This window comes from Dama dama, chromosome 15, assembly GCF_033118175.1.
Source record: "Dama dama isolate Ldn47 chromosome 15, ASM3311817v1, whole genome shotgun sequence".
Classification (NCBI taxonomy): domain Eukaryota; kingdom Metazoa; phylum Chordata; class Mammalia; order Artiodactyla; family Cervidae; genus Dama; species Dama dama.
In genome coordinates, this window is record NC_083695.1 from 64,443,000 (window position 1) to 64,467,378 (window position 24,379).

The 24,379-nt window shown below is 44.2% G+C and overlaps 2 protein-coding genes across 2 annotated transcripts in view; both read right to left on the reverse strand.

Annotated features, from left to right (window-relative positions):
- Positions 1 to 3,163: 3,163 nt before the first annotated feature.
- Positions 3,164 to 13,911, reverse strand: OPALIN (oligodendrocytic myelin paranodal and inner loop protein). Its single transcript, XM_061161341.1, has 6 exons — positions 13,906 to 13,911; positions 11,343 to 11,405; positions 7,271 to 7,306; positions 6,086 to 6,205; positions 4,688 to 4,744; positions 3,164 to 3,340 (listed from the first exon to the last, which is right to left on the reverse strand). The coding sequence occupies exons 1-6, from the start codon at positions 13,909 to 13,911 to the stop codon at positions 3,164 to 3,166; spliced, it is 459 nt and encodes a 152-aa protein (XP_061017324.1).
- Positions 13,912 to 21,726: 7,815 nt separating this feature from the next.
- TLL2 (tolloid like 2) overlaps positions 21,727 to 24,379 on the reverse strand; it is a 135,713-nt gene continuing 133,060 nt past the window's right edge. Inside the window, exons 20-21 of the mRNA XM_061163118.1 lie at positions 23,897 to 24,147; positions 21,727 to 21,861 (exon numbers count right to left, since the gene is read on the reverse strand). Of these exons, the coding sequence (XP_061019101.1) occupies positions 21,727 to 21,861; positions 23,897 to 24,147 (386 nt within the window). The remainder of the gene's footprint in view (positions 21,862 to 23,896; positions 24,148 to 24,379) is intronic.

Sequence of the window (24,379 nt, forward strand, 5' to 3'; positions counted from 1 at the left end):
AGCAGGAAGCAGAATGAGGTGAGGTTACTTTTACCATCTCTACCTTCTTGCTGCAAAATTGATGATGAAGATGATAATGATAATGGACAGGATCCCCTTTGGAGGCTGACTGAGTTTCCAGCGTGACACATCTAGTGTGAAGTACACTAAAACCCACACTCAGCCTTCTTGTCTATAATTCTTATGAGGTATTCTTAACAAATAATCTCCATGACTTTCATGTAAACAGGCATCTCCATAGGAAAGTTTAATTTTTTTCACTCCATTTTCCTTTTTCTATAAAACTAAAAAGGCACAACCATTACTAATTTCAAGTCAATTTGTATTAAAAGTGTGGCAGCAAGTCACTTAAGAAAGGTTGAATTTGACATCCTTGTCACTAACCTTCAGCTGTCATTATCACTGTTTATATTTAACTGTTGGTAGGGGTATTGCAGATTGCTTTGAGAATCGGAAGAGATTAATGGAATCTCATCCCATGAGTAATGATTATTCATATAAAATTTGCATACAGCTTCAGGGAATTCATATCTTCTTAAACCTAGGTTTAAAGGAATTCTAATTTTGCCTCCAGTTTTGGTAATTCACCCATTATTCCTTCAGGTAAAATGCTTCTACAGTGTGTGTGGTTTGGGGAGTTTTTCGGGTCCTCAGTTCAGGATGATACTGAAAGTTCTTGAGAGTGGATTTCATTCCACCTTTTAGGCACTGAGTACGTGAATCTATTTTTGTCTAATTCCAACTTCTCCAGAGAAAGACTGTGTTTGTCCTAGAAAGGACACCAACCACATTCCCATATCCTCTTGTTCTCCTGGCAAAATGCAGAATAAAGAATGAGAGGTTGGGATTTACCTGGTGGTCTAGCGGTTAAGACTCTGAGCTCCCAACCCAAGAGGTTTGGGTTTGATCCCTGATCAGGGAACTTAGATCCCACATGCCACAACTAAGAGCTTGCTCTAGGCAATAAAGATCCTGACCCCATCTGGTCAAATAAAAAAACAAAGCAAAACCCAGTGGGCAGAGATTATTGCTCTGTGTGCCTTGGATCCTTTTTTTTTTTTTTTTAACAGCTTAAATGAGGTAAAACTGAGATACAGTAATTGTATGTTTAAAGTGTACCATTTAATAAGTGTTGATGTGTGACACACCCATGAAGCTATCACCACAATCAAGAAGGAGAACACATCCATTACCCCCCAGAGTCTCTTTGTGGCCCTTTGGAATCTCTCCCTCCACCCTTCCTCACCCCACCATCCCCAGGCAATGGTTGATACGCTTTCTGGCACTAATAATTCATTTGCATTTTCTAGAATGTGACTGGCCAAGGCCATCCCAATGCTAGCACAGGCCCTAGGCTGGGGAGCCAGAGCTTCTGACTTCCAGTCTCAGCATTTTGCTCACAACCTGGGCTGCCCTCTGTGAACAACTTGAACATCTCCATCCTCAGCCCACCTGACAAAGTGCCAGCACCAGCTGTATCCTGGAGGTGACCTTGATTCCCACTCTAGGGTCAATGGCCTATGCTCTAATATAGGCGAAGAAAAACCACAGACATGTTGGAGGCCCACAAGAATGCTCATTTTTGTTTTTCACTTTATTCCAAAATAAGCTCTTGTGCATCACAGCAGAAAAAAGGTGACAGAAATATTGAACCTTGATAGTTTAGTAGAAACCATTTAAAATAAGGTAATAAGCAATGGATTGTAAGCAGAATTACATGAAATAAATGGTCCAAAATATAAGTCACACCTTACTTTATAGACTAAGTCGTGTTTCCGTTCACCCTCGCAACACCCCTAAGGGTAGAAGGAAGAAAATGACAGTCTCCATTTTGTACCTACAGAGCTAAGGTCCATGATCTGCCCCAGAACTCACACCTATGAGTGTCAAGGCCAAGGCCACAGTCATGTTCTCAGAAATCCAAGCTTCTTCTCAACAGGTAAGAGAAGTAGGAGCACCTGGATCACAGCCAGATCTGCTTGTTAACGGGTCTAGACTCAGGGGTCTTAGCACAAAACTGAATTTCACAAGGAGCTTTGAAGAGCACGTGTTGGCATGGCAGTGATGGGGTGTGAAGAATCTGTCCTGGGTTGTTTGAATCAGGGGAGCCATGTTTCTGAGCATTTAGGGGTCCCGTGTGAGAAAGGAATATCTCCACAGCTCCTCAAGGTGGCCCGTGCAGCTGGTGGGTAGACCCGAGATCTCCTGGACCCAGGTTCTCCCATCAGGGGAACAATGGACCTGTGCTAGGGAACCAGGACTCCCAGAAGCCTCCTCCCAGGAGCGATGGTGAACACCTTGCCTGATCCAGCTGCCGCTGTTCATGGGCTCCCCTCAAATGATAGTCACGTTGGTACCTGGATCATCCCTTTGGTCCTGTGTTCACCCACCCAGAGTCCTCTTGACCTCTCTTCCTGCTCATGAGATTTTCCCCATTGATGGTCCAAGGACTTGGACCTTTCTCTCTATCCCCACAAAATAAGTACAGCCCCTATTTCTAATAATCTTTTGAAATAATCTCTGCCTTCCTTCCACCCTCTTTACCCTCAGCACACACATGTGCTCACCAACCCCCACAACACACACACTTTGAATACCCTCTGATCACAAGAGAGAGAGATGAATGACCCAGCCACGGGCTGCCCCTGTGGTCAGGGAACGTGTGGCTCCCCCTGATTTCTACCCTGAGGTGTTCAGAGATAAAGAACTGCTCCTTCTCACACGTCCCCTTTGAGTATCATTTAAATCCCAACCCGCACCATGTTAGCCTTGGCCAATCTGTCCATGGAAGCCAGGTCTAATGGCTTTTTTGAGAAAATGGATGTGAAAAAAGACGAAAAGGTGAGCCACTGAGAAATCAAACTCCTTTCCCCAAATCATAAAGAAAAGCAAATCCCCACTGGGGGTCAGGAGCAAGGTTCAAGGGCTCCTTTTGAATGCACAGTGACTTCACTGATTATTAAACCACAAGGTCTGAGAGTCAGAATGCACTTTATCAGATCAGTTCCTTAAAGAGTAAAATCAACCCTGAAGTTTTCCAGATCTGCAAATGAAGTTTGGAGTGGTTAAGCAGCAGCTTGGCTTCTCTCCTCGCTCCGGGCACGATCGATCCCTGTATGTTTAGCTCGCTCCCAGCTCCAGCCCTGCTGCTTGGCTCGCCGCCTCACTCCAGGCTCAGTCTGGGAATGAGCCACCAAAGGCCCCTCCTTCTCTCCACTTCGACAGGTGGGCGGTAAGTGTCACGCATGGGCTCCTCACTTCCTGATACTGTCTTCACATATATGTGGGCTTCTTCTCCTCCCATCATATTCTTCTCTTGGGTAGGTAACCTCCTAGGATTCTTGAGAAAACAAATAGGTTTTTAAAAAAAGTACATCAAAGACTTTTGCTTCTGGCCAAGTTGGAGTAACAGCAACCAGATCTACCCTCCCACCTGAAACAACCAACCATCAGACAAAACATTTGAAACATAGTTTTCAAGACATTGAACATCATCCATGTGATCACTGGATGAGTTTTAATCTATCATCTTCCTATTTGTTTGCTATTTGTTCTATCTGTTGTTGGTACTTAAATTGTTTCCTGACTTTTTTTCTACATGTATTTTAGAAGCACCCTATTGTGTTCCATGAAAAATACCTGTTGAAATTTATATTGTAATTACATTTATTATACAGATCAATTTGAAGTTGTTTGATACATATATATATTGAGTTCTTTGATCCAGGAGCATTGTATACAAACTCCCATTATTTAGGTTTTATTTAAATATCTTTTACTGAAACTTTATTATTCTCCATGAAGGATTATATGTTTTTGTTAGATTGATTCTTCATCATTCTATATATTTTTATTACCACTATAAAATTTTTTTTAAAAATTACTTTTTAAAATTAATTGTTACTGATTTTTAGAAACAAAAATTACTCTTTAATATTGACTTTTACCTCCAGTAAACTTGTTAAAATATCTTGCTAATTCTACAAATATATCTGTAGATAATTTGGCTTTTTATGTAGATAATTATATTATCTACATATCAAATAATGACACTTTTCTTTCTTCTTTTACAGTTTTATGCTTTCTGCTTCTTTTTTCTTTTCATCTTGGTTGAGGTATAATTGACAAATAAAGGATATTTAAAGACTACAGTGTGATTATTTGACATATGTATACATTGTGAAAGAATTCCCCTTCATTGAGTTAATTTCTACTTTTTTTTTCTCAACATGCTGCACTGGCTAGGACCTAAGAATAATATCTCAGTAGAAATGGTAACAATGAGCATCTTTGTTTCGTTTCTGATCTGAAAGAGAATCATTAGCATTTCACCTTTAGGTATGATATTTGCTGTGATTTTTTTAAAAAGATGTCTTGTTTTAAGTTAAAAAAATTCCTTAAAAATTTTTAGTTTGTTCGGAATTCATATCACAAATGGCTGTTTAATATTTTTGAACTCTCGTCTCCTCTGGAAATGATCACACGGTTTTCTCTTTTGTCAGTGGAACAAATAATAGTAAATTCGTTTTCTGATATGAATTCAACCTTGAATTCCTGTCCAGCCAATAAAAGTATAATGAGAACCTCCTTTGTGCTCACACTGTGCTCCTGTACACGACAGGCTTGAAGACCCTTAGCTTGTTTGTCGTGTGAATGACGTATAGTGACTATAACCAAGAGTTCTTACCTCAGCTATCCTGGGGCTGTCATAGATTTCTGTAATTTCACAAGGCTTCTCACTTTCCTAAGTTGGTTAAGAATAAAATAAAAAAGAAGAAGAAATGAAAGATTACAACATTTGCCCATGACCATGATTAAAATCAGTGGTTCTTTTTTTTTTTTTTTTTTAATTTTATTTACTTATTTGGCTGCCCTGGGTCTTAGTTGTAGTATGTGGGATCTAGCTCCCTGACCAGGGATCAAACCTGGCCCCCTGCACTGGGAGCTCAGAGTCTTAGCCACTGGACCACCAGGGAAGTCCCAAATCAGTGGTTCTTAAACCTAGCCACACATTAGGATCAGCAGAGTGCTTTAAAAACAAAACAAAATAAACAAAAGGATAATAACTGGCCCCCTAAAAAACACAAACAAGAGATACCACTGTGAGTTACTTAAGAAATAATATAGGTTGACACTGTGGAGAAGTGGGTGGGAGTAGAAATGAAACAAGATTGACCGCTGTGGATAACCAGATTCTTTATACTATCCCTTCTACTTTAGTATTTGTTTAAAATGATCCATGATAAAATGTTGAAGGTTTTTTGATACCAATGCCACAACTCTATCTTCCAGAGATTCTGATTTAATTGGAGTTATTTTGGAGTTGAACTAACCAAGAAACAGAAAATGTTCTATCACTTGCCGAGGTTCACATATAAATTGTAAAGTGGCAGATCCAGGGATAGGACCTAGGTTTTTTTTTACTCCCTGTTAACACTTACCAGTGTGAGAACAATCAGAAATACTCATAAATAAGGATGCAATTAGAACACAGAGTCCACACAATACCGCTGTATCACAACCATGGCCTCTGTTTGGATATGGGTCAGAGTGGCCCTTGAATTCTGAGCCTGGTCTCCAGAGAACTTTGGTATTTGTAAGGGGTGGGGTCAGAAGGTTCCCTTGTGACTGATGTGTGTTAGGATGTAGAAAAAGTACAAAGATAAATACAGTCACATGCTCCTGGATATATCCTTGTGATGGACATCTCGGCAACTGTCTCCCGTCTTTCGTAAATTCACCTCCATCTTCTTTGAGAAGCTTCTTTGAGAAGCTTGTGTCCTTGTTTCTCAAGGTTAGAAAACACACTCACTGCACAGACGTGTTCGCCATGGCAACAAACATCCCTCTCTGCTCCTACTTGTGCCACCCCCAGTAAGGTCCTCAAGTGACCTGAGGATTGGATGATAAATCAGCTCTGCCTGGGGGGTAGGGTCATGAGTCTGAGACAGAAAATGAGTCACAGAAACACTCACCCTTTTGTCCTCAGAAAACAGACACAAGTCCTGACACCCCCAGCCCAAAGCCAGTTCATTGAATACTGATTCCCACCAACATGTCCCAACCCAAAGAAACTGCCAGTCACCTCAGTGGACTCACTGCTGCTTCTTCTTCGGTGAATCAGAATAAACAGTAAGGCTACCAGCAGGGCCGTGGCCACCAGGGATGGGATGCCTGCTGCTAACCCAAGAGAAGGCCCACAGTCCTGCACAGAGAAAACAGTCAGATTCTCCCAGAAAAAAAGGGAAGAGTTCAAAAGATTAAAACTAAAACAAAACTCTGCCTGGATCCTCAGTGTCCTACACAAAATCAAAGGGGTAATGAAATACAGTGAAAAATTGTTTCCAATGTACATGACAAATGGCTGATTTCCATCGTACTTAATGTATGTTGTTTAAATTGATTGGAAAAGGACAAGAATTCAGTAGAAAATTGAACAAACATATGAATAGGCCATTCCTAGAAACAGAAATGTGTGTCGTATCAATATAGGAAAAGCTGAAAAATAGTTCAAAGCAACAATTAGCATTCTTATCTGTTAGTTCAGAAAAAAGTAAAATATATACCAAAAAGTTTTACTATATACCACACCATATAAATTTATGTACAATAAATGCATGAACTGATTAATTTCCAAATTCACATTTTCTTTGATCTGAGTGGAAGTACCCATGCTCGTAGCCCCATAAGTTTTCATATTTGTAATTACTTGCAGAGAGTATTGAGAATCCCTGTAGATGTGCAACTATCATATAACACTGGAGTCTTTGTCACTTTTGAGGGGGTGATTTTGTTAAAGAATGACAAAACACATAAAAGTATATAAATTATAAATATGCAGCTTGACGACTTCGTGTCATGAACCCATCCAAGTAACCTGTTCCTGGATGAGGAAACAGAAGATTGCCAACCCCTGAGAAGCCCCCTTGGGCTCCTATCCAGCCACTGCATGTGTATCCTGAAATCTATCACTGTAGTTTAGCTTTGTCTATTTTTCAGAGTTATCTTGATGAAAGTAGAAAGTATGTACTCTCTCATGTCTAGCTTCTTTTGTTCCAGACTTTGTGGAATCATCTGTGACTGTTCATGTTCTCCTTCCCTTTTGGACTGAGTTGGTTGTAAGAAAAACAGCTGAGCAGGTTATTTGCTTGGTGACAGTTCACAAAGCAAACATCATCTAATCTTCAAAATGAATGTACAAGATGGGTACAGCATTATCCCATTTCTAAGTGACTGAACCAAGGCTCCATAATTTAAGTGGTATACTTACGGTTCCTTTTCCATCAGTCACAACTGGAGAGGAAGTCTGTGTAGAAAAAGAACACACATCTTAAGATAACAAAATCTATAGAATGCATATCATATAAGATTGTCTGCCCAAGGTTAAGCTGTAAATGCCTAAAGTATATCCCTTTGCTAAACTTTCTATTAAAAACAACAGATGACAACAACTGTGGAATAGAGTCTTCCTCAATCCTTCCCAGGTAAGAAGGAATAAGATTGGTTACAAGGCACGAGAAATCAAAAATTCAGGTGAGAGCTTCGTTATTCACCCTGTGAATTTGCCATAATACATTTTACAACTCAAAAAGGCTTTATCCTGTCCCAAGTCCCCACACCCTTCCCAGCACACTTTGGGCCTACTTGTCCCCATTGCTAGAAAGGAAAAAATATAAATACCAGTGGAGCCAGGCTATTTAAGAAGACCTTGGAGGAAGGAAGTGTAAGTCACTCCGTCGTGTCCAACTCTTTGTGACCCCACGGACTGTAGCTCACAAGGCTCCTCTATCCAGGCAAGATACTGGAGTGGGTTGCCACTTACTCCTCCAGAGTATCTTCCCAACCCAGGAATTAAACCCAGGTCTCCTGCATTGCAGGCAGATTCTTTACCATCTGAGCCACGAGGGAAGGCTACTTGTTTCTAAGAAGGCCTTCCTTGTTCCCTTACCATAATGAAGCAGATGGCTTGGGCAGGTCTCTGAAGCTGTGAATTATCCATATTCCCGACATAATTCCATGTTGAATGAATACATGTTTCTAGTTCACAGCTCCACTCAAAGAGGGGCACTGAATTTTACCCATTTATAAGATATTTCAGATGAGAGTCTTATCTGGATGGAGAAATCTCAGGGCACAATGTTCCACATTAGCAACTAACTCGTGTAAGCTATGCTAGGTGGTGTAGTGTGGAGTTAAGAGCATGGGTCCGAGTCTCCCGCTGGAATGAGGTGTTGATTTCTCCACTCACAAGCTCATGGGCCTCATTTCTTCAACCATAAAATAGGGCTGTGAGCACCTACCTCTAGGGTTGTTTGGAGGATCAAATGTTCACCAGGAGTAGAAGCTTTGATCATCCCTTTAAACTTGGCAAAGTTCTGGCCAGACCTGTTATTTATTAAATATTCTCATCAACCATGGGCTTCCCTGGTGACTCAGACAGTGAAAAGTCTGCCTGCTATGCAGTAGACCCAGGTTCGACCCCTGGGTTGGGAAGATCTCCTGGAGAAGGAAATGGCAAACTACTCTAGTATTCTTGCCTGGAAAGTCCCATAGACAGAGAAGCCTAGCGGGCTATAGTCCATGGGGTCACAAAGAGTAGGACACGACAGAGGGACTTCACTTTCACTTTCACTCATCAACTTCAGTGAGTACATTGGAATTCCAGTGGCTTCGTCTTTTTTATAGTTTTCTCTATTTTACAAAAAAAGAAGGAAAAAAAATGATCCGGATCTCAGAGAAGTTATGGGTCTTCTCCCAGGTTTCACAGATAAATTTAACTTGAACTTGGATGTTTGCATTCCAAGCCTGGACCTCTTTCCCAGAGAGCTCTGATCAAAGAAATATTTGCTTAGCTTGGTATTGACACTTTTAAATGGTTTTAGTTTTACTGAAACACAATCTCACCACCACACCACAATATGACCTTAATGCTGTGTTTGCCTAAAGTGTTCTGTTTCTCAGGGTGATGGGAAGAGGCAGATATTATTTCAGGTGAGATGTTCTGCCTTCAGGTTACAGAAATTCATTTGAGCTGACTTTGGCCCCCCAGAATGAGTTAACTCTAAAAATTCAGGGGTTCCTCGTGGAGCCCACAGGTGGTGGGAATACGGCTTCTCCAGGCACTAAAACTGGGGCCTGAGACTTTGTCATGACCAAAGGTCCCTTCCTCCTGGAATCTCTCCATCACTCCTGGATGGCATGGCCTTTCGTTTGTGCTCGTCTCTGCCTGTTTGCTTCCTTCTTTCTCTCTCTGGATGGATTTTTCTGCCCTCGTGAACACCTGCTAACTGTACCAGCTAATGCGTGTGAAACACTTATTATGTGCCAGGCTGTTCAAATACTTTCCCTCTATCAGCTCATTTATTCTTCACAACAGCCAGTGAAGCAGGACTAAAATGATCCCCATTTTACAGTAAAGAAGAGTGAGGCAGAGAGAAGTGCAGTAACTTGTGTGAGGTCACACAGCCCTCAGTGGTAGATGCCAAGTGGTCTGACTTCAGGGTCCAAGCTCTTAAATGTCATGCTGCTCTCCTTTCCATGACAAATGCAGTACCCCATCCCTAATTTTCGTACTTGACCATTCAGTATGGCCCAGCAGGGGCTGACTTGCATATGTGGTCCTGTTCCCCACTCCCTGCAGAGAGGCTCTGATGCACCTGGCATCCACCTCCCCCTCCTCCCCCCACTTTCCAGGGCATCCAGCTACACCAAAAGGGAAGGATTATGTGGCAGAAATATAATCACAGACAGGGTGGCCAGATGTCCTGGTTGTCCAGAAAAGTTGCCTAGGTTGCAATACATTCAGTGCTAAAACCAGACAGTCCCAGGCAGACAGGGGTGGCTGTCGTCCTACATAGATTCAAAGGGAGGAGGGACAGTTCTCAGAGAAATAGGCTGTTAACCAAGAAGACGCTCCAAAAGGTGATGACTAGCAGCATTAGTGCCTCCCTCTCAACCCCTCACCCTCATGGCCCTAAGCAACGGCTCCTTGCTTCTCGGAGTTACCTTCCTAGGCTGCGCCAAGCCAGGATAAGACAGAACCTGGGATCTCTACAGACCGGCTGGCTTCAAGTAGCCAGGAGGCAAGTGCCGCCAGTCACCATATTGAAAGATTTGGACAGGGAAGGAGAAGGATAGGGGAATAGGCTATTGACAGTATTGACAATAGGCTATTGTCAGCCTCTGCAGACAATAGGCAGAGGCTGAAGTGAGGGCTGCGTGTCAGGGAGGTTCAGAAGACAGGGCCCTCACCAAGAGGGGGAGCAGGTGCCGGGGAGTCAGGGGCAGGGTCACCAGTGTGGGTAGCAAAGGCGGCAGTGGGCCACTAGGGTCTGCATTTCCGCTGCTCTCCAGGATGCTGCCCGCATGTTACAGTAAACGGGAGCACCGGCTTAGGCGTCCTCTTTCCTGGCAGTCAGTCAATTTTCTTTAAATAACTATATGACTTATTAGAAAAACTTGGCATAGCCCAAAGCACCAAAAACCTGGGCCAGGAAAATGCCTAGCTCCATCAGAGCAGCAATTCTGGTCAGAAAACAATCCTGGTGTGTTATCTTCTAAACAACAGGAGAACAAAAGACCGAGGGTCAATTCTGGATTGAAACTGTCCGCCATCATCAATTGAAAATCTCCATGTGAGAGGGAGGTGGGAGGGGGGATCGGGATTGGGAATACATGTAAATCCATGGCTGATTCATATCAATGTATGACAAAACCCACTGGAAAAAAATAATAATAATAATAAAAAAAAAAAAATTAAAAAAAAAAAAAAAAAAAGAAAATCTCCATGTGGACTTGCAACTGTCATAATCCAGAGCCATAAGATGTTCATTCATCTTGACCCAACGATTTCCCTTCTAGACTTCATTCTAAGGAAATCAGGTTAAGTGCCAACAAGGATTTATTTATACCTATGCTTATCACAAAAGAATTCTTAATTGTGATTGGTCATTTAGCTAAATAATTCACTTGAAGAAATGTCACATGACCACCCTCAGTTACTTTTATAAAGGCTGATGGAAAACATTTGTTATATAAAATTACAGGTGAGAAGACCATGGTATGAAGACAACAGAAGTCAACATTTATGTAGGGTCAAACAGGACTGGAAGGAGTGACCCCAGTGTTTTCTACTGATGGCAATTTAAGTGTTTTTTGGTTTCTTGCTATTTTCCTTTTCAAAATGTTTATTTATAATTCTTATCATTGAGAACATGTCTCTCAGCACCCCCGGCTCTTCATAGTGCTTCAAAACCTGTGTAACATTACAGCTTTACATGAGGTTTGTGTGATGGTGCCCTGGAGGCCCAGTGTCAACTCTGCATTGATCTCTGCTCACCTACCTGGTAAGCGGGGGCCGCTGTACCCACTGTGTTGGCCGGCAGTGTGAAGTTCAGTGAAAAACTCTGCAAGACAGAAGGAAACCTTAAAGCTTCCAGTAATGGTCAGCCAGGCCATAGTCTGACCCCTCCACCAAATGCCATAGACCTTGGCGGACTCCAGGAGAATTTACTGACCCCACAGGCTTAGTCAGCTCCAGCCTTCCCTCCCAATCTTGGCCCCCGAAGAGGCAGGGGAGCAGGTGAGTCAGGGGTCATGAGATCCCCCCTCAGCGTCAAGGCAGTCCTACTCTTCCTCCCCTCCCAGGTCCTCAACCAGGGCCAGTTTAAGGGACCAGCCAGTCAAGCTATTTCCTGAGAGGTCCTGACTCAAAAGGGCAGCAAAAACATTAATAGAAACATTGAGCAGGGTGCTGAAAGTTGTTTTTTTTCTTTCTCTCCCTGGAACTCCTTTCAGGAAGGAACCTGTGTAGACAGATGGCTCTTTCTCCTTGGGGTGGGAAGTAAGACCCCAGGGGCTCCCACTTCAACTCCCTCACAGGAGGAGAATCTGAGAAAGACAAGCTTCCCTTTTAACTGAGTCCTAAGGCAGGGGTTTCAGGCTGGAGCTGAGCTGGACGGGATGACAGAGGAAAGAGGCTAATGCTCTGTGACCTCCCCTCACGTAGAAGCCAGCCTCATGTCTCCCTCAAATATGGGGTCAATATTTAAAGATTGTGGGCTTTATACACACTACCAAGTATAAAATGACCTTTGCAGGTGGCGCTAGTGGTAAAGAATCCACCTGCCAAAGCAGGAGACGCAAGAGACACAGGTTTGATCCCTGGATTGCGAAGAGCCCCAGAAGTAGGAAATGGCAACCCACTGCAGTATTTTTGCCTGAAAAATTCCATGGACCGAGGAGCCTGGCAGGCTACAGTCCATGGGGTTGCAAAGAGCTGGACATGACTCTGACTGAGTGCATGTATAAAATAGATAATTAAGAAGAACCTGCTGTATAGCACAGAGAATTCTACTCAATGCTCTGTGGTGACCTAAACGGGAAGGAAATACAAAAAAAGGGGATATATATATATATATAATTGATTCACTTTGCCAAAAACTAACCAACATTGTAAAGCAACTATACTCCAATAAAAATTTAAAAAAGAAAAAAAAATCATGGACTCAATGGGGCACCAACTTGTTAGCCTACCCAGGTGTTCACTTTCCAGGATTAGGTCCTGCCCAGGGCCTCTGGTGGCTCTTTCCTCCTCCTTGTTCCCATCTTCCATCCTTCCGCTTTGGGCTCTTTTATGTTAGTTTCTCCCAGCTGCTCTTTCCCTAGTGCCTTCCCTGCCTGGATGTAAAATGGGTGGACTCTGCTCCAGCTCAGCTGGTGACAGTTTCTGCCCCTGGCTCAAGGGGCTGGAGTGGTCTTGTTTCTACCTGATTGGCCCCCCACCATGTTCAGTCACCCTTGATTCATGCCCCCTGGCCGGGCTCTCTCTCATTCAGCCCCAGCCTCCCCAATCCCAGACGACTTGGCTTAAACTCCAGCTCCTGTTCTTCCTGAAGCCTCTAAAACCTGGTTTTATCATTCTAGAAGAAATGTGCTTACTAAGATTTAAAATAAATTTGTTAGCCAATAATGGGGAGATTGGGATGGATTAGAGAATCCTAAGATTTCAGAGCTGAAGTGCCTCCAAGATTGTCTACCTCAGACCCTCATTTTACAGAAGAGGAACCTGAGGCCCAGGGACTTCTCAGAAATTCCCTCATGGATAAAGGAGAACAGTGAGAGCTTATCTCTTAAAACAGACAAATGAGATTGGGCCATGTGACTCAAATCCAACCTGGAAGATGGGTCTAGAGGTGATAGTACCAATATACACAAAATTGATGAAACACCTATTCTAGCTAGCTTTCAGGTAGGTTGGAATTCAGAGAGGTCAATGAATGAGAAACTCTTTTGTGAACTAAAAATGTTTCAAGCACCTACAGGGTATAGTTCCCACTGCCGCCTGCCCCAAAGATTGTCTTTCAATTAGGATGGCCCCAGCAGGCCAGCACCCTTCTGTGGCAACTGTTCACTTCCCTGTCTCTTAGCAACAGGAAACCCTTACTTTATAGAAAGGAAAATTGAGGCAAGAATTTGAATGGATTGCCCAAGTTCACATGATTAGTTGGCTGTCACTGGGACTTGGGTCTTTTGGTGAAAGCCTATTTCTTTCTTTTTTTAGAAAAAAAAATTATTTATTTACTTATTTGGCTGTGCTGGGTCTTAGTTATAGCATGCAAGATCTTTAGTTGGGGCATTCAAACTCTTGGTTGTGGTATGTGGGATCTAGTTTCCTGACCAGGGATGGAACCCAGGATCCCTGCTTTGGGAGTGCAGAGTCTTAGCCAATGGACCACCAGGGAAGTCCCAGCAGCCTTTCTCCCATGTCACAGGCTTCCTCAGGACTCCTAGAGTTTCTTCAGAATAATTGGAGCCCCCAGACTCACAGCATTTTGCACCTCCTCTTCCAAGACAGTATTAGAAAGACATCTGAGCTACTTAGGTCTTTTTGCTCAAGGGACCTACCTTCATGCTAACATCGACCAAGCCCACAGAGGATGCTGGCTGGTCACGGCATCAAATGCAGCTGCCCAGAGCCTTATCTCATCAGCAAACACTAGCTACTGATGTCAGCAGGCCCAGGACAAAGCTTTCTTTGGGGGACAACAGAAGGGAGGAGCAGCAACAAGTTGGCCACTGCACGTGCTGTTTATCAACATTTGGATGACGAAGATTTTGGCCAACTTCAGAAAGACATTTATATTTTGTAGAAACACACTACAGTACTCTCATGGAGAAAACAGCATCACGTACATGTGGGTGGAGAAGAATATGATTCAGTGTCCTTTAGAGAGAAAGCTGAGTGGGGCAAGGCAACTCTGGCCTTGGAGTCCCCTGATGTGGATTCAAGTCCACTTAGCCACTCAGTAGCTGTGTGGCCTGGGGAAAGTGACTCAGGCTCTCTGGTCTCCATTTCTTCATAACAAATCTATTCTTCCAGGCACAGTTATTCCACCCTCACAACTGGGATACTATTAACTTGCCCTGCCTGTCTCACGGGATAAACTCAAAGGAATTAATGTCTATGGCAGTTCCTTCAAAACTATAAATTACTCCAGGTGAGGGATCCCGTGGTGTCATATTCTTCATGGCCTGACCAGCACGGAGCAAGGCACAGGGGAGCCACTAGGACAATATTGCTGGATGGAATTGTCTGCATGAATTTACAATATTCAAAGTACAGAAATTTGGTACAAGACACTCATTGCTAGTCTAAGCATTATGTTGATATCTACATAGTGGTTCCAAAGGGACATCAGGATCTCAGTGGCTGAGTGTCACTCATTATGAGTCTGCTGTTTGCGATGGGAATGAGGGGAGACGGGCCAACTACTCACGGTGACTGAGGATACCCCATGTGTCACACACTGTTCTCATCCCCACAAGGGGCACACTCTTACCCCTACATCATAGGTGAGGGAACTAAGAGACCAAGACAGGTTTCTCAAGGTCCCCAGCTGGTCAGTGGGAAGAGGCTGGAGAAGAAGAGGCTGGATCTTCCAAATAAAAAATCTTATTTCACAGATCTTCCTAACTCCAAATCGGAACAGCCCCTTTTACTAATCTCTTTAATGAAGGAGTCACAGAAGCCCCTTCTAACACAGCAAACTTCATTTGATTGAATCACAACCAAACATGTACCACAAGTCAGTAAGAAAGGTGGACAGTTTCCGATGCAACTTATGAGTCTCTCTGTTGTGGATCACACAGCAAAAGGCAGACTGAACAAATGATAAAGGACTCATTGCTCCAACTGGGAAGTGAGGTTAGCTGAAACATTTACTCTGCACCCTTGTAGGTGGGGTTTTAAAAGCAAAACTTTAATATTAAAATATAAGAGGCATCAGCAAATATCAGATGAGAATTTTTAATGATTAGTATTTCGTACTAGTAGGAAAATAATTTCCTATTTTCATGATTAGCATTTCGTACTAACAGGAAAATAATTTCATACTAATAGGAAAATAATTAAAAGCCAAGCTCCTTAACTTCCTTTCACTGCAGGTACAGTTGTATTTTAATTAGAAGATGTGAGCTTTAAAAGCCTGGGTATTATTGTTTATAGAAAGAAATGAAGGCTAGGCAGAGGAAAGATGCTCACTTTCACTCACCATTTCCAACAGCTTCCCAAGAGCCTTCTCTAAACGCTGTCCTCGGCAACCTCGACTTTTTGCTGGTGTTATTGGCTTGTGTCTTGCATTTGTAGGAACATCCAACTGGGAGAGCAAGGGTGCCAACAGAAGAGGTGGCTCCAAAAGAGCTCTGGCCAAGCCATTTATGGTCAGGGGAGTAGCCGAGTCGTTGGCCAATCCCTCAGGGGAGAAGCCCTCCTGCTCCGCGGCCACGGTGTATGGCCCGGGTCGCCTATGCTCTCTGCTTTCATTTTCTGTCCTTTTTTACTTTCAAGCTCCTTCCTTGGTTACACCTTCATCTCAGCAAAGAACTCAGAGCTGGCCCAAGACCTTGGTGGCTCCTGCAGCCAGCAGCTCTTTAGAAACAATGGGTTACACACAGGCTGAGTGAGGCTGGCCACTCCACCCCCAGTGGCCAGGCAGTGGCATTGATCACTGTCCCAGCAATGAGGGAGTCAACACATCACCAGCATCGATGCAGGGGGTGCCTGGGGAATGGGGGCTGGAGCCTGCTCTGTGTTGGAGGCAGGGCTGTAGCTGCTTTAGGTGACGAGCATGAGTTTAGCCTCACCCTCATTCTTTTCTCACATTTTGATGCAGAGCCCCACAGACCGAGAGTCCAAGCCGTTGACATGGACTGCCTTATATTTCTTATGAGTTCTCTGTTAGAAGTTTACTTCTTTAAAACAATGAAGAAGTTGGAATCTCATGTCAACAAAACAACAAAATTAAAACCAATGATTTGGTCATTGCAAAGAGTGCATTCATTCATTCCCTCAACAAATCTTTAACTTCTCTAGGCCAAGCATTATTCTGGGCTCTGTTCCGGGCTTGGTGATAAAGACAAATTCCCAACTCTAAGGGAACTCTAAGGAACATAATTTGTATGTTCCAGTGAGGCAGATGGACAACAGTCAGAACAGGACAGGGAAAATCATTATGGAGGAACAAGTTGGGTGTATAAGGGAAGAGGGTCTGGAGTGATGGGGAGGCAGCTGTCTCTGAGACATGACATTTAAGATGCATGTGAGAAAATGAGAAGAGGCTTACAGGGAGAGGGAACAGGAAATTCAAAGGCCCGGTTCTAAAGCAGGCTTGGGGTGCTGGGACAGGAGGGAGGCCAGTGAACCTGCTGGGAGGGACCTGGAAGAGGTTAAAAGCAGAGTGAGTTAGGGGCCTGTGATGTGAGCAGCAGGGCATGGTAAGACTTCCACAGTGCAGCAATGGGAAGACTTTCGGGGTTTTGAGGAGAGGATGATCTAAATGGGGCTGACAAGGATTACCTGCACTGCCTGGATTACAAGGGATACAAGGGTTAACCCAGACTCTGGTTAGCAGAGTCCAAGTGAGCGCTGACACTGGCTGCCCTGGGATGAGAGCAGTGGAAATGGAGAGCAGTGAGGGGGTTTGTGGCTTATTGAGGAAGCAGAGGCAGTGAGGCTTGATGATGAAAGACATGTGAGGTGGGGAGGGAAGAAAGGGAGGGGAAGATTGGAATAAAGCCAATTCCTGGGGTTGGGATATAACAGGGGTGGAGACACCATCTGTTTAGGCAGATGATCCTGGAAAATGGAGTGTGAGGATCCAGGCACTGTATGCCCTGCTTAACAAGACCAGCATGGCCTTTGCCTCATGGGGCTTCAGGTCCCCAAGACTCAGTGAAGCTTAAACTGAATCCTTTGGTGCCCAGAAGTCAGGCAGACAACACAGCTCAGAGACGCCTGTTTGGAATGCCTTGACCACACTTCTGGACCCTGTGTGGTCTTAGGAAAGTGAAATAACTTCTTCCAACCTCCATCTCAATCTATAAAGTAGAGACAACATGTTTACAATACAGGTTATTAGACTATTTAAATCGGCACAACTGGTACAAACTGTGCTTCTATCTTTGCTTGGTGGGCATGAAATTACACCTGGACCAGAGATCTGGACCAAGGAACTGGCGTTGATGGCCCTGCCCCCTCTGGCTAAGCTGTCTGCAGATGGATAAGGCCAGCAAGGGCCTTTTTAACTCTGTCTTTGTTTTGCATCCACTGATCACCAACTCGTCCTCCAATGGACACGTTACTCCTTTGGAAGAATTGCTAAGAAAGTCAGTCAACAGGTGCTCTGGCCTAAGAGTCTGGGTCAGTTATGGTTTTCCAGTCATAAGCATCAAAAGAGAAGTCTAATTTTTTTTTTCAGATGCCTAATCTTTAATTTAAGAAGAAATGAAATTGGTTGGGGGGTGTAGGGATGCCAACAGAAAGAAGAGAGGTCGGGGACCCCGGCTCTGGGTCGCTCCTGAGGCTTCAGCAGCAAGAACTCCTAGATGGTGCTCTCAGGACATCCTCCCAGGGAAAACAAGCCCTGAAGAAGCTCAGCCCTCTCACCCCTTGATCAGGACTCTAGTTTCAGAAGGAGAATCTGATGTGTCTTGAGACAGGCTGGGGTCTGTGACCTGGGACCCCTTGTTACAGTGCTTGCTTGCACCTGGACAAATGTCTCCTTGAGCAACCAAACACAAAGAAACTATAAGGAACTAAAAATAACTGTGTGCATGGGCAGCTGGGGCAAATCATGAACAACAAGATCCCCAAAGACCAAAAACCCAGTTGCCACTTGTAAGAGAGCCCCCTTGTAAGAACTGTGACCTTCAGTTTTAGAGGCCACATGTGGTCCTCAGGCTCAAAACCAGATGAAGAGAATTGCTGGGGGACAAAGGGAAGATGGCTACCATGCCTACGCTGTTACAGCAGCAACCATCTCCGCAACGTTCATGTTGTTAGATTTCCAACCTGTCTGGATCCAAGAAGGGGGACGACTTTGAAGCTCTCTTCAGCTTTGCTCATGACTTTCTGGGTCCAATAGGAGCCCTGTTCTGGAGCCAGCCTCTGGGTATTCACCAGATCATAGAAGTCCAGAGAGAATGCCCCGCTTTTGTACATGCTTCCCAAGTTCTTGTGATATTGGAGAAAAAGATCACCAAGAGGACTTGTCATACAAACCCAGGACACGTCGATAAATCCACATTCTTTAATGAAACAATTCTTTCTAGACATATGTTAGCTCCTTTCCACTTTCTTTTTGAAACTGACATTTCATGAAACGTACCATTACGCAAGATAAAAAATACAGTATATTTATAGATAATGCTCTAAATGGTTTTTCTTTCCTTTTTTCTTTTTTTTTTTTAAAGAAATCTTCTAGGCATTTGGGATTATTTTTCAGAAGTTCAGTCTACATAGGAAACTTGAATACCATCTGCTGAAGCCTAGGGAACACTTGTTCACACACTGAACAATGACAATACCACAAATTATCTGATATTTATCAAATGGACCAGATTGACGGCAAACCCCAGGGTGATTTGCTAGTTAACAAGATTTTACAAATGATGTAACCAGGTTGAGCATTTCATGAGTAACATAAAACTTAACTTTAGAGGAAAACCGTCTTATGGTGAATCAATGCACAGCCTCCTTCTCTGGTTGGAGAAATTCCACAGGCTGAAGTTAATTCCAGATCCTCACCCTGCCCTGGGATCCAGGTTCTAGCATTTGCTAGACCAGATGACACTAGAATTGGAACAGGCTGAAGACCTGGACCCCAAATGTTTCACCAGGTCATCAAGAGAATTCTCTGAGCTGAAGTCAGCCTGTTTGGAGCTTTGCGACAGCCCCAAGGACAAAGCAGGCATGGGTAACGTCCCATGGGATGTGTACAGAAAGGTCACTGAGCATTTGGAAGAGCCAAGGCAGGGGCCTGGGTCTTTCTGCTGAGTGGACTTTCTCTCGTGAAGCCATCTGTTCAGTTCTTTGCAGAACCTGCATTGTGTGTATGTCCCGTGAGTCTGAGCTTCCAGGGGAGCTGTCTGGCCAGCCCCAGCTGAATCAGAGCTTGTCTTTTCTGAGAATACGTCACTCACAGAAGGCCTAAAGAAAGGTTTTCATAAGCGTCTCATTGTTTCCAATTGGCCACAGGTTGATAATGGTTGAAGCTGTGTGTTTTTGAAAATCATACTAGACAGAGAAAAACAAGTACCATTGTTTCATGAGGGCAGCAAAGACAGAGGCAGAGCTGACTCTGTTTCTGACTCCCTCTCATTTTCCAGGGAATTCATCAATCTTATTCAGACTTCTAAAGGCTGAAACTACAGAATTTTCAAGTCCTCGGCGAGAGACCCTTAACAGCCACCTTCTGCATCCTGATTTCGGTGTCAACTTTGAAGATCAGATGGGACAAAATAAAAGCCCCCAAATGAAAAATCAGAGGAATGGAATCTACCCTGTGAGGTGGGTAAGACCTGAACCACATGACAAGCTGTTCCATGTGCTGAATCAAAGATATTCTGGGACAGGGGCTGCGAAAGATCACAATATAAGAATGTAGGCTGAACCTCCCTCCAGGGCCAAGAAAGGCCAAGAGAGGCTTGGTAAAAGTAGACCCATAAAACACAAGGCCGGTCCAGGAGGGCCTATTCAGTCAAGCCTGTGGGTCAGCATTTATCACACTGCACTGATTAAGGCTCTGACAGTGGATCCTTTACATACATACATATATACAGACATATATTAATATTAATAATAATACTTTGATTTTTTTCTGTTTTAAGGAAAACATATTCCCATGCATTTTTTTCTACCTTTCTTTGTATTCTTATTCTTTTATGTCTTTTTATTTTAACTCCCACCAACCTTTTAAACTAGACATAGTCCTCTGGGGCCATATTCTGATTTTCAAAAATATCACCTTTAAATGTTTTGCAAATATTTTGTTTCAAAAGATGTTGATTCATCCCCAAGGAATTCTGGTGCTTGGGAGCAATTTCAACTCTCACCAAAAACCTTCTCATGTGCGATCCTGTGTTCAATACCAACCACACAGGACTTACAGCTATGTAAACATTATTTTAAAATTATTCCAACATAAATACTCTTTTTTAAAGCTAACATACCACAGCTTTTAGCTCATAATGCCCATAGATGCCTTAATGAAATGCCATTCAAAACTACCTCACTGTTTAAAGTATACCTGGAGGTTCTAAAATTATGTAAACAACATCCTCTCCACTTCTCCAAAGCGAGTGCCAAATGTGATGAATTCTAATTGAAAGCTGGTGACTGAACGCTAGTTAGTCTGAGTAAGTCACCAATGCACTCTTTAACCCAACCAGTTTCAGGAAGTTAGTCACAGGTAGACTTGTTCCACAAAGTGTTGATTCTTACATAGCTTATAATTAACCAGTTTTCAATGATGTTCATGAGGGATCTGAATGGTCCCCCATAAGATGTCTTTGCACGTTTTGCAAATATAGTTTAAATTGGTTGTCAGGAATGAAAGTCAACCACAGCAAGGGCCTCCAAGGCTGGAGAAAGAGATATTATTGGCCCATGGAATCCCAAGGCCACGTGGAGTCTTCTCCAAGTCAGCGAGGGCAGGAGGACAAGTCAGGATATCTTCTTTTCGGAAGACTAGGGACTCTCACCAGCAAATGTTCTGCTGAAGTCACAACAGATGCCTTGGACCCTTAATGCAATTAGGGATGGAGAAAACCCAACATGGGCAAGGAGAGCTGAAGACACAGAGGACAAGTTGGGGGTCTCCTTGCTATGTGACAGTCATCCTCAAACACCAGCTTCCTCTGTACGATGCTTACCGCGATGCCTGTTTTAGTCCCAGCACCCATATTCTCGGGCTTCTTGGGTGATGTGTCCCTGGCAGAGAGTTAATGTCTCCAGCCAAAGCTGTGAGGATCACGTGAGCTATGGCCAGTCTTTTATCCTCATTGCCCAGTGCTGACGGAAGATGCCCTGAGTCTCTGAGACATGGTCAGCCTGCCTTACACCTATGGAAGCACATCCAGAAACAGAGCCACCCAAGGGTAGGCTTCTGCTCATAGGAGCAAAGGGCAAAGAGAACAAACAGGCCAAGCTTAAATAGCCAGTGACATCAAATCTTAATCTTTAAAACTGCATGATTGGTAACACCGAGGCCGGAATCAAAGAAATATCTTCTCCCCTCCTTGTTCTGGCCAAATTCATCAGAAACACACACTTCCAAGGCTAGATTTTGAGTTTTTGTTTGAGAATAATACTGTACACTGCTTTAGGGCAGATTCACAAGGTGCTATTGTTATAAAAACATTCTCAGTTCCTGTTTTTCAAGAACAACGTTATTTCTTCATGTGTAGGGCATCCTGGAACTTGGTACTGGTATATCGGGCATGAAAGCCTTTCTTGTTAATGGTGTCATCAGTGTGGAATCGAATCATCAGAGAATCCCCTGCAGAGTAGATTTCTTCCAATGGCTGAGGGAGGGAGAAAGGAAAACCAGGGGGACTTTAAGCCAGTTGGCTATGGTTGGAGTATTAAAATAAGGAGGATGAGACAAAGACACAGGAGAGATGATGAAGGACATCAAAACAAGCTGCTTTTCAAATAAAACCTTTTCAAATTCTGCTCCCAATAGCACCCCCACCCCCTTGCCCCAGGTCTACTTTTCCAAAGACAATTCTAAATGCATAGCTCATATAGAATCTATTATTATTAAGTGCATCGGTTAATTAAGTGCATCTAAGCACTTTCAGGGCTTCCCTGGTGGCTCAGATGGCAAAGAATCTCCTGCAATGCAGGAGACCTGGATTTGATCCCTCCAAGACCCCCTGGAGAAGGGAATGTCAACCCACTACAGTATTCTTGCCTGGAGAATCCCATGGACAGAGGAGCCTGGCAGGCTACAGTCCATGGGGTAGCAAAGAGTTGGACATAACTGAGTGACTAACACACACACACGCTGAAGCATTTTCAGATTTCATCTCATGTAAAGTTACAGTCGCTTTATAAGGCAGGCACTATCTCCATTCTATGCTTGAGAATCCAGTTGAAAATCTAGTTCACAACTCAATAGACCTCAACCTCAGGTCTTCTGACTATATAGTGTATATCATGAATCACCCAGCACTAGGGTCACCGCTGTGATGTTCTCCCAGGAGATCTAAGACAAAGACCATCACTGAGGCTTCTGTCTTGTCCAAGGACAAAACTGGGATGGAGTTGCTACATTTGACAGAAAGTTTTCGCCAGGTGGTAGGTGAAGGGGAGCCAGGATCCTAGGCTGCCATCTGCCAGATTCTAATGGAACCAAACTGGGCTTCCCATATATTTCACTGCTCAGGACCCTTCAAAGTTCTCCTCCACGTGTGGACCCCACAGTTTGAAAGCCTTTATCTCTCAAAGGCACTGCATCAGCTAAGCCACACTGTGTCATCCTTTCTTTTTTGGAGGGTGAGAGAAGATGAAGGGATATTATTCAAAGATCCATACAAAGGCCAGTTTGAGGCCAGTTTACCACATGCACTAATGACTCCAGAATGATTTATTGTAAGTTCGGCCAGTTGCAAAGAGGCTTGAGTGATCAGCTCTGCAGGTGAAGGAAAAGACAGAGCTGGAAGCCCAGTGTGGGCAGTGCTCAGCATGATGCAGATGGAGGAGGACCAGGACACGGAACTGGTCTACGCTCTCACTGAGCGTCAACTCAGGGCCTATGGCAGGTGCTGGGGAAATGGTGATGAAAACAGGCATGCCCTGTTCTGAGGAGGTGGCCCAGAAAAAAGATGATAATGAAAACAATCATAATGACCTTGAACATAACTAATGTTTATAGTTAAAAGAGTGATTTGTAATTCGTATAAGCATTTGGTTTCTACTGGGGGAGAGAATTGGGAGTACATAGACTACACAAGAGGATAGTTAAAATATTTTTTTAAAAAAAGGCCTGAAGGCTAAATAAAAATGGGGGTGTGGGAAGACAAACCCTCTGCAAAATTAAGACAAACTCTCTGCAAAAGTGAAGTGAAGTGAAAGTTGCATGGGACTCTTTGTGACTCAATGGACTGTACAGTCCATGAAATTCTCCAGGCCAGAATACAGGAATGGCTAGCTGAGCCACAAGAATACTGGAATGGGTAGCCTATCCCTTCTCCAGGGGATCTTTCCCACCCAGGAATCAAACCCTGGTCTCCTGCATTACAGGTGGATTCTTTACCAGCTGAGCAACCAGGGAAGCCCAGTCTGCAAAAACAGGCTGCACGATAAGGAAGATGCTCTTCCCTAGCTGGCCTGTGCATCAGGCCTTCCTGACCTGGTCCTCGTTACCTCCCAACCTCCTCTCCACTACCCTCCGGGTTTCCCTCTCGGCTCCAGCAGGACGCGCCTCCTGGCTGGGGCCCTAAGCAGCCACAGGGGCCGTCAGGGCTGTGACCCACGTGTGTCTGATCGCTCAGTTCATGCTCTGGGTCCCCGCGGTGACCGCCCACCACCACCTCCAGCATCCCCAGGACTCACCCCGGAGCCGCAGAAGCGGCCGAGCCTGGGCGCTGTGCTGTCGTAGCCGTCGAACGCCTCCATGTAGTCGTAGCCGCAGTCGGCTTCCTCCTCGACCTCAAACGTGCGGAAGATCAACTCCACGCCGTAGCCGTCCTCCGCCACGATCACCCAGTCGCAGCGGGCCTGGCTTGGGTAGTTGTTGTCCCCAAACTGGGCATGGGAATAGAGCTCTTTGGTCTGCACTTCGGCCTTCAGCCTGCCCCCACACTCTGGAGCAGAGAGAGAAGCGCGATGCCCCCTCAGCACAGACAGGCCACGCTCCGCACCACGCACCCCACCCCCAGCAACCCCGGCTCTCTTCACACCCTCTGTACAGGCCGGTAGTGTTTGCTCTGTGCGAAAGGCCAGGCAAGTTTCATCGCCCCATTTTGTTAGTCACTCAGTCGTGTCCGACTCTTTGCAACCCACGGACTGTAGCCTGTCAGGTTCCTCTGTCCATGG